This window comes from Salvia hispanica, chromosome 2 (genome assembly GCF_023119035.1).
Source record: "Salvia hispanica cultivar TCC Black 2014 chromosome 2, UniMelb_Shisp_WGS_1.0, whole genome shotgun sequence".
Classification (NCBI taxonomy): domain Eukaryota; kingdom Viridiplantae; phylum Streptophyta; class Magnoliopsida; order Lamiales; family Lamiaceae; genus Salvia; species Salvia hispanica.
The window spans coordinates 27,372,295-27,383,661 of NC_062966.1; the positions used below are offsets into that span (position 1 = coordinate 27,372,295).

At 33.4% G+C, this 11,367-nt stretch overlaps 1 protein-coding gene across 1 annotated transcript; it reads right to left on the minus strand.

Annotated features, from left to right (window-relative positions):
* Positions 1-755: 755 nt before the first annotated feature.
* LOC125207520 (mitogen-activated protein kinase homolog MMK1) lies at positions 756-4,766 on the minus strand. Its single transcript, XM_048106900.1, has 6 exons — positions 4,459-4,766; positions 4,232-4,361; positions 2,777-2,914; positions 2,094-2,426; positions 1,686-1,866; positions 756-1,212 (listed from the first exon to the last, which is right to left on the minus strand). Exons 1-6 carry the CDS (start codon positions 4,674-4,676, stop codon positions 1,034-1,036), a joined length of 1,179 nt encoding a protein of 392 aa, XP_047962857.1. The 5' UTR covers positions 4,677-4,766; the 3' UTR covers positions 756-1,033.
* Between the last annotated feature and the right edge of the window lie 6,601 nt (positions 4,767-11,367).

The window sequence follows — 11,367 nt, forward strand, 5'->3', positions numbered from 1 at the left end:
TTACATACCGAAATGACGTAATAAACCTACTAGAATGAAGTAAAATGAGATTATAATGAAGTCTGACAGATTGGCTTGTGTTAAAATGACAACCCTTCTTAAAGTGACACCGTGACACCACTTATACAGCAATATTATGAACGCTACACAGCAATATTATAAACGTTACACAACAATCTATAGATTGTTGTATAGTGTGTTGGATATTGCTGGCCAAGAAAAATTGTTGTATAGTGTACAACATATTGTTGGCCGTCTTTTTCAGATTTTTTTTTGCCACGTGACAGCCTTATTATTCGTCCACGTGTACAAATGATTAGGCTAGGAATGGTGGTATGGTGTTATTTTAAGAGGTGGTGGTACCCTAACACTCTCCCTCCCCCTGACAGATTAGCACATCTCATCAACAAATTACATCAAACTAGTATAAAAAAAATACTACTCCCTCCGTCCCAGATAATTTGGGACACTTTGACCCAGCACGGGTTTTAAGAAATGTAATGGAGAGTGAGTTGAAAAAGTTGATGGGATGTGGGTCCTACTTTTAAAGTATTAGTTTTATAATAAAATGTGAGTAGGAATGAGTTAGTGGAATATGAGATCCACTACTAAAAATGGTAAAAGTGAAGTGAGACAAATTATGTGGGACGGACCGAAATGAAATACTGAGACGAATTATCTGGGACGGAGGGAGTAGTAATGAATAGAAAAGAAGTCACGATCAACGCGAATCATATATTGAAAAACAATACTACTAAAAACAAATCAGAATATCCAAATAGCTAGAAAATGTTGGGATCGAAGAAAATACAAGAAAACCACTAAAACATGTTATTCTGGTCCCCGGCCATATACCACCACCGCCACACCCAATTGCATGTTCTACATAAATAAATATCCACATCTAATTCAAGAATTTTGCAAAACTTTGTTTTAAATGGACCATTATATACAAGAAACTGGTCCAATATCACATCACAACACAAGCACCACCACACTACTCAACAATTCCACAAACAATACTATTACTATTTCACAAGGGCTGTTGATATTCAGGATTGTAAGCAAGAGCCTCCCTGTAGATGAGCTCCTTCATCTGCTCCTCTGTCAATGCATGTTGCTCGAAGTCGAAGTTGAAGGGCGTCTCGCAAACAGGCTCGTCACTGATGTCATGGAGCGAGTTGAGGTATGGATGCGCCAACGCACCTTCAACTGATATCACAGGATAGTGAAAATGGATGAGATAATAGGTCCACATTTTGACAAGCTTAAATTCGATATCAATATGGAAATTTGTACGATCGACCCTTGGCACGGCACAAGCATTCATGCTTAATGTTTTTGACAACAACTCATCCAAAAAAAATTGAACTCTAATGTTGTCAATGATATAAATCGATAGGTTCCATCTTTTGACAAAGAGGAACTATATAGTGACTTCAGTTCTCTCTTTACATCGATATCATTATTAATGATATAAATTCATAGTTTCCATCTTCAAATCAATCAGTAATAAGTTTAGTAGCCTATGTAAACTTATATAGTGATTTCAGTTCTCTTTTCAATATTGTGGGGCATTTGTTTCATTTTGCCACAATAAAGGGTTGTATAGCAATATTTTGTATACCACCGTAAAAGCATGACATAAATTTACCCAAGATAAGAACGGTTCTGATGTGTTATACCTGTAATCCTTTGTCTAGGATCGAAAGTTAGCATCTTCTCGACGAGATCAATGGCAAGAGGGTTCACATGATGAAACTTCTCAGTAAATGATTGCCGGCTATAAGGGGGGAGCTGCCTAATGTATCTTTTTGCATTTTCATTCAGCAATCCTAACTCAGCTTCAGATGGAGTGCCAATCAGCTGCCAGAGAGAAAAAAAAACCCATTGCTGATACTTGTCATAGTAGTTTATACGAATCCCACATGGTTTCCACATGAATGTGCTGAATAACATATAAGCGGGAGTCACCCCTTTATTTTTAATCATGGTTTTGGATTAATCATGAGCAACGCAATAAACATGAAGACGTCAATCACATCTAATGTAGCCCCAACAGAAAATAGCTGACATCAATGTAAACTAGATACCTCCATCAAAAGACGCAACTGGTGTACGTGATCTCTGCCCGGAAACAATGGTTTCCGATCCATCAATTCCATGAAAATGCACCCAACGGACCATACATCAATTGCTGTAGTGTAGTCTGATGAATTTAACAACAGCTCTGGTGCCCGATACCACCTTGTAACCACATACTCCGTCATGAAGTCACTTTCGGATGTGACGCGCGCCAATCCGAAATCACAAATTTTCAGGTCACAATTAGCGTTGAGAAGAAGATTGCTAGGCTTTAAATCCCTATGGAGAACATTTGCTGAATGTATGTACTTCAATCCTCGGAGAATCTGATACAAGAAATACTGTACAACCACGAAGTAGTTTACAAAAGAGGATTGTTTTAGTACAAGAACTGTCGAAATGCACCCGCAGAGAACACAAAATTAAGTTTGACATAAATAAAGGAAGATGGCTATAACTTTTGGCAGTGAAAATGATTAGCATTGACTCTATCTTTTGAACCTAAATCATATATAATCGCAAGAGTTTCCAAAGAAAAATGAATTTAATTAGCTGAGTGAAATTTGAGCCACACAAAGTGTTGTAATTTCAAGTTACATAAGAGGCATTTCTTGGCTGTGCGAAAATAATGACTAAGTAAGCGGAATGGTAAAATATGCATATTAAATCAAACCAAAAATTGAAATCTAACCTGGCAATGTTCCTCCGACAAAGCTTGATTAGAACGGATGATTTGGTGGAGATCAGTGTCCATAAGTTCATACGCAATATAAACATCATTAAATGCCTCTCGTTGAGGCGGTGGAATTATATCTCTGATAGCAACCACCTGCAGCAAATAATATTTGCATTATTCCTACAATCCTTAAATTCTGTACGACCCCTCCTCGGCGCCAGGTAATACATAATATTGTGAACTATAGAGTTCTAGTCATTGTCAACTCCCATTTAGTCGTGCTATACCGGTGTATAAGGCTCAAATACTATGATTCAATCCAATTTTCGGTCTATGTGCATCATATTTGTAAAACTATATTATTCATTCGGCGCTGGTCTATCATAAATGTTTCAAAAAACCTCATCAACTTCACAAGAAAAGATAAAAACAAGTTGACCAGAAATGGAAACTAAGGTTAAGATTTTAGGTTATGCTAAGTCGAAAAATAAACATGCTTAGTTGATCACTAACAATGCATTCGGGCATGACGGAATCATTTTTACATGGACAAACCCTACTGGAATCAGTACCAAAGCTTTCATCTTAAATTCAAGAATCACATTAAATAATCTCAAATAGACCAACTATTGGACCAGTTCATCTCAATTAATTAACAATAAAAAACATTAGAACAGGTGTTGCAAGTGATATCAAAGAAACCAAAGACCAGCTAGCTCATTTCACATGGCGACAGCATATTGCATAAAACTGCTAAAATTCTATTCCTCTTTCAATAAAGGGGACTTTCCCCTGAAAAGTAGCTGTTCTACAAAAAGCATTCTTGCTGACTTTTTTTTATCTCTAACTAATTCATTGAATTATATCCCAATCTCATACTAAACTAAATTTATATATCATACACAAGTACCAATTCTACAAAAAGCAATCTTGATTCTTGATAACTTTTCTTTTATCAAACTAATTCATTGAGGTATATCCCAAATTCCTAATCTCATACTAAATTAAATCTATACATCATACACAAGTGTCAGTTCTACAAAAAACTCAATCTTGATAAGTTTTTTCATCTCTAACTAATTCATTGAGTTATATCCCAATCTCATAGCATGAAATCAAATTAACAAATCATAGACAAGATTTTTCATCTCTAACTAATTCATTGATTTTATATCCAATTCTCATACACAATCAAATTTATGCATACACAAGAAAGAAAGATATAGCAATGTATTTAACATAATTCGTTTCTATCTAAAAAAGAACTGCAATTTCCAAATTTTAGAGAAACTGAAAACTCTTCAACTAGAGCAATCTATTAGCCAATGGACTAAAAATCCCAGCTTTCCAAACAATCTAACTAGTTCAAAAACTCAAGCATAAGAAACTCCAAAATCCCCAAATTAAAAGTCAATTCAGAATCCAGAAATTCAAGCAAAGAAAGAATTTCCAAAGCTAATTAACACTAACATTTTCATGATCCATGTGCCGAAGAAGCTTGATCTCACGCAAAGTCCTCTTGGCGTCGATTTTATTGTCGAAAGCATTCGCTATCTTCTTCAACGCCACATGCTCATTCGTCTCCGCATTCAAAGCAGAGCTTTATTCAGAAAATCGGAACAATCAATCAATCAATTAACAAATTAGACTAACAAATTGAGTAATTGAGTGGAACTGGAGAGTGAAGGATTAGCTACCAAACGATGCCGTATGCCCCTTTTCCGATTGGCATGATTGGGGGTTTGTATTTGGCGGTGACCTCGAAGATGTTGCCGAATATATTGTATTGGATGAATCGGCCGCCGTGGCTGAACACCGCCGGTATATGATCCGCCGGAGCTTGCGGCTGGTGGTGGTGAGAAGGCTCTGCTTCCGACATGACGGTGTCCGCGGCCGCCGGAGCTCCGCCGTCCATCTCTGTGTGTGTGTTTAGTTGAAATTAATTAAAATTGAAAAGAGAGAAAATTATGTGACACTCTCTCTCTAGAATTATATGCACAATTTTTTCTGTTTTTCTCTCACTATATATATGTCCTTAACTTAAGTGTTAATTCTATAATTAATAGTATTGAATTCTCATCATAGGAGTCCCACTCCTCGACTGGATTGGTTTTAGGATATTAATTAATTAAATAAATTAATTATTAAAACAATAAAATATTGATATTATTTTTATAAGAATCCATATAATATTGGACAAATAAAATATTGTATAAAAAATTGATTTTATTGATTACCTCATTAAAATTTGAAATTTGAATGAAGTGTTGGGTTGATAAGGAAGTTAAATTTGGTCGGTAATTTTTAAAATAATAAACTAATTAATGTTAGTATTGGTGTGATTGGGTTGATAAGGAAGTTAAATTTGTTCGGTTAATTTTTAAAGAATAAACTAATTAATGTAGTATTGAGGCAAACACCTTAATTGGACAATTAGTAAATCAGATAGATCTTTAATTGTTTTGGTCATTATGAAATTTTGAGACAAATTAAAAACATTATTTCAAGTAAAAAAATTTACTTATTTGGTTGGTTACAACGTTTCAAGTTTATGCAAAATAAGTATATAAATATTTAATTGTTTTGGTTTTTATTGATGAACATAAATTTAATGTTTCATTTTATTTGTAGCATATTAGTTTGGTAGGTTACATGAGTAGCAGATGCAGAGAAAATTGTTATAGTAAGGGTTATATATTCTAACTTTTGGATGAAATAATAAGTTTTTTATATTTTATTGTTTTGGTAGGAGCTTTTGCGCATTATTTTACATAAAATATTAACAAAATTATTTGTATACAACTAAAATAATAAAAAAAAAATAGTTTGGGAAGGGCTTAAGGCCCTTCCTAGTAACATGTGTGTCCGCAAATGATTATATCTCAAGCCTTTATTCCTCCAGCACAAAACCAATAATCTTATATTTTTTTATCTGAATTTAAATTTAAGAGTGAATTACAAAATTAGTAACATAAAATGGATTTGCACCTTTTTAATACTACCTAACATTAAAAAAATAATATTTTCAGTCAAAAATCACCAAAAATCTCAAAATCAGTCCAGCTTTATATAATCTTACCTTCATGGCCTCATCAATTTTCACTAATTCTGTAGAAGATAATCCTCAAGAATTTGTCTCTTGGGATAATTGAGTTTATACGAAATTTGCTCACTCCAAACACTAATATTCATTGTAATCTTAACTAGTTAGTATAAAATTAGATCAAAAAAATATCTTAATTAAATTATCAAATAGAATTAGAATTAGTCAAAACATTAGAAATTTACAATCAAATAACTTTAAAAAATTACATTGAGGCCGGCAATTCATTTCAAATTAAAACTCAACGTCAAAGCTTCATTTTAGTTAAGAGCTTGGCCCAATAGGTATGTGGGCTTTCAAAGGAGTGATTTTTTAGGCCCAATATACCATAGTAATTTTTACTTTTTTGTAAGAGTAAGAGGTTAAATAAACTAGTATGATCCGCGTGCGATGCTCGACCCATTCTCTTTTATTTAAATTTATTTTATACTGTAAAATGATTTTATAAATTTATAAAAATATCATTATATAAAATCTGAAATCATAAATATATAAAATAAAAAAAATTATTAAAAAATATAAAATCAAATAAAGGAAAAAAATAACACGAATGAGAAACAATATTATTATTTCAAGTTCTAAACTCATATAACCAAATAAGTTTATAAACTAAAAATTGCACACAAATCACATATCATTTAAATCATTTTTAGATCTATACTACAAAAGATCAGTCACGAACACACAATAAAAATAATGTATAAGTATATATTAGAAGATAGTCAAATCGATCAAAATTATCAACAAAAATACAACAAAATAGCATCGAATATACAACTGATATGCATGCATTTAGCCGGAAAAAAAAAACTGGTTGCATACCCTAATAGTATTCCCGCATCGCCTACTTCCCGTGTAGCTGCTACCATCCATACCACGTTCAGGAAAGACAAATGAATAAGAGCTGCCACCAACCTAATATTCATATAGAGCACTAAATGAAAAAATTATACATTCGACACTTCACAATAGTACATGAAGAAAAGGAAAAAAAATATCACATAATTAAGCTTGACACTTCAAAACATAAATCACTTCCACCATAAAGACCTGCAAAGAGAACAACATAAACAACACGAAGAAGAATTTGAAAAGGCCGTGTTCATGCACGGCCGCAAAAAAGAGGGCCACCCCGTCTGCTACAAATTAAGAAATTATTTGCTCTTTCTCTAGTACTCAAAACTGTATTTGGGAGCACGACTGAAGAGTATAAATTGTAACCCTCCAATCTTGAACTCCTGCATCATTATAAAGCATGAAACATATTTAAGAGTTAAAAAATCAATTAGATTTTGTTTTGCCGACTGGGAGATAGAGGGAGGAGGTGAAACAGGGTAGAAGGAAACCCGGCGAAGCAAGGTGGTAGAGCGTGGTGGCGTGGTGACGGGGAAAGGCGAGAGAAGTAAAAATACACAGAAATAAAAACTTACTGGCAGCGTTTTCCAGCGGCTGGGTGAAGAAGATAGAAAATTACCTAATTTATTCTATTAATATTTGGTTGGTAATTACTTAGTGGGCTGGCCCATATCAACAAATACACATTTTATTGATTAGTTAAACAACTATATAAACACGTTTTCTTTTTCTAAATTAAAAAAATAAAATATTAATTGTGCAATATTACCACTAACTATACCACTAATTAGGGGTGGGAATACAGATATTGGGTATTGAGTTTACCCGTACCTGACCCGATATACGCCGGGTATTGGATACCCAATATCCAATTTTATGGGATCGGGTATGGGATTGGGTATTGAAATTTAAGATAAATTGGATATTGGGTAACCCGAGTGGGTATCGGATATTACCCGAATATCCAATTTATTATTTAAAGCATTTTTAAAATTAGGTTTAACCATTTTAGGCTTCAAGAGCTAGGCTAATTTATTTACTAATTACGACTTACTAAATTAACTTTCTCTAAACTTATATAAATAAATCAATCTCTATTACTCTAGGTCACGGATTCTCCAAACTCTCAAGTTTTACGTATTGCATAACCAACTCATGTGATATTTATATTTTAGTTAATTATTTTGACTTTTAAATTATATTATTGGTTGCTTCTACAGTTTAATTAAATGCATAACTTTTATTATTTTCCTTACATATTGCATAACCAATCTCCATAAATATAATCATATACTTGAAAATAAAAGTGACCCCTTTTTTTATAGTTTTATACTACAAAATAAATGCAACAATAAAGATATTAGTCAAAATTTAAATATTTCTATATTTATATTAATATATAAGATTTGAATTTTTTTATTAGTTATTAACACATGTAAAGAGTCGGGTATTTGGATACCCCATACGTCGGGTATGGATACTCGGGGTGGGTATTGGAGTACCCGAAAATATATCGGGTCGGGTTTTAGATAGACATTTAGATTATTTTTGGGTTTGGGTACCCGGTTTTTACGGGTCGGGTATCCACTGATACCCGTATTCCCACACCTACCACTAATCCACTAACTATGGAAATTAAATAACCAACTAACACTTAATCACACGTTTTATATATTTTTAATTCATTTAATATCTATTTTAAATGGTCATTTCCCTAAATATTCCTAAAATTTCTCATATTTTCCTAAACACCCCCAAAACTCTCTTTTTATATAGTAATAGATATCTGCACTTTAGAGGACATTTTTCCACATTATATATACTCCCAATAAAAGGTTAAATATCTGGACTTTTGTGATCTTCATGTTTAAAAGATCTGTATATTGAAAAAATGAACTAAAAAACGATCTAATAATAACGTCTATGTACATAGAGGTCATTATTATATTGTTTTTTAATAATTAGTTTTGCATGTATTAGAACTCGTCAATCAAATATGTAATTAATTAATTAATCCCTTATACAACAGCCCCCTTAATTTGGTTTTTCTCTTTCCCTTCATTCAAATAAGATACCGTAAAAGAAAATAGTGTCAAATAACAGCGCCAATAAAATAGGTTAATTCCAATAAACAACACAATACAATATATATATAGGTTCACTTATATTCAACAACACAATACAATGCCAGCCAACAAAACATTTATAGCTATATTTGTAACGCCCCACTTTTTCAAACCCTAATTTTCGGGTTATAAAATTTTTGCATTAAATGCCTTAAATGCTATGATATGTGGATTATTTGATGAGTAATTAATTGCATAGTGTCTTTGTGACCTAATTACGTATGAGAATTTAGATTGAGTTGAATAGTCAACTTGTTGAAATGTTGACGTGGCTATTGAATAGTCAAAGATGTGGAAAAATATGACGTGGCCGTTGAAAGGTCAATGCGTTGAGAAAAAGAAGAGAAAGTGAAGAAATGATTGATTGGGTGTGAACATTTGATACGGAGAAATATAATTGTGGGTGACTTATTTTCCTAAGGGATGAGTGAGAATTTAATAGGAGCATAATTTAATCATGTGGAATTTTCGGCCATTATTATTATTTGGAGAAGAAATCCTATTATTCTTGGATTTAATTATTTGATTGGGATAATTATCCAAATTAAATCCAAAGTCCAAATACTCTATAAATCCTACATGGAATTTTCGAACCACCACTTTGATTTTTCTCATGAGATTTTCGAAAATCTCATATATTGGAGAAGAGGGAATTATTTATTTATTTGATCCCTTATTTATTCTACTCCATGAATAAATATAAATATGCTAAAATATCATAGCATATCTTGCCATATCTAAGAAGATATTACATATCCTAATTAAATTAGGATTTGGTTTTTGAATCCCTTTTGAAGCAAGGCAAATCACGCCTATTCCTATGAAATTGGGGAGTTTAATTATTATTTTCTTGCTCCGTGATATCTTATTCTACTCCGTGAAATATTTGAATTTAATCATAGGCTAATTTAATAAGTCTAGAATTCGAATTTCCTACTTTTTCTCTTCAAGTTTTCGGCTACTCCAACAAACAAATCTCTCCATATCTTCCAAATCTTGATTTATTTAATTATGGGATATTATTTTGGCACTCTATAAATACATGAGAGATCCTAAACCCTAGCATTCTCAAAACCGGCGCCTCCCACTCCTCATAATTTTCGAAACTTCTCTCCCCACTCTCTCTAAATTTTCTTCAAGTTTTCTTCAAGATTTCTTCATCAATTAAGAAGAATTCAAGTGAAATTCAAGAGATTATTGAAGAATTAAGGCTATAACTTGTTTCTACCGTTCATTCTTTTGGAAAAGGTACTTTAATTATTGATCTCCTCTTCTTTTACCGATCAATCGGTGTTCTTGAGTCCACATGCATTTAGATTGAGTGAAGGGGAATTAAATTGATGAATTTTGGAATGCATGGATGTGTGTGTGTATGTGACCGTGTGTGTGTGTGCGCGCACACCTCGGCGTGCGTGCACATGTGTAGTGTTCGTGTACGTGTGTTGTGTGTGTGGAACACTCATGCGTGACACGATATAACGGTGAATTTGGAGTTGTTCATTGAATAAGAATGATATGCTAATCATACCTTGGTTTTGATTGATGATTTTGAAAATAATCGATGGGAAAAAGGGAAATATGGGAGACATGCATGATTTAAAATCAATGATTGAAACTGATTTGTGATATGCCTAATTTAAAGGTGATACTTTGCGCTCTCAACGTGATAAACGAGGAGAAGAGAATACTCTCGAGATAAGCCGAAGAGGTGGGCTTTCTTTTAAAATAAGGACATTGTCCTAAACTGATATTGATGAGAATGAGATATGTGTTATCATGCCTTGATTTGTTTTGTCGTGCCTATCCCTCGTGGCTATGCCACTATTGATTTAATCGAATTCGGATCCTTGTAGAGCCGCAAACTCTACTTGGGTTAGTGTACACTAATGTTAGACCGAGTGCTGGCGTACGGGTCGGCCGGTCTAGTGACCTGGATTGCGGCCGCAGTCCTTGTCATGTAGAATGAGGATATGGTAAACGTCGATGTGAAAAAATGGTTGCGCGACCGTGATATTTGAGAAAGAATATATTTTGGTGCCTCGGGTCTTTCTAAAGTTAAAACCCCGATGGACACTTGAAAATGGCATGATAACTATAATTGTGATAAAATTGTTTTCGGCATGAGTCCACTGAGTATGTTTATAGTACTCAACCCTGCATGTGTTTTCCCTATGTGCAGGTTGAGCGGTGACGAGCGGGCGGCGGTGTTGAGTAGGAAATAATAAGATGATCTGTTGGTACTTAAAGTGTCGTTGTGTCTCCATACATAGCCTCACTTCTCTCTTGATCGCTTCCGCTATTTTATGAAAAATTGTTATCTTTTGGTTGGGATGAAACAGTTGGAATTATTTTGGAAACTCTGATGAGCATTTATTGCGATAACCTTTTGTTGGATTTCTTTGCTAAGGCATTATTCTTCTCCTATTTAATTGTTCATTAAATGCTTTGGTTAAATCCCTTTATAAATGGAACCTTAGCCTATGATCTTTGATGCATTTAAGTCTGCCTAGTTAACGCTCGCG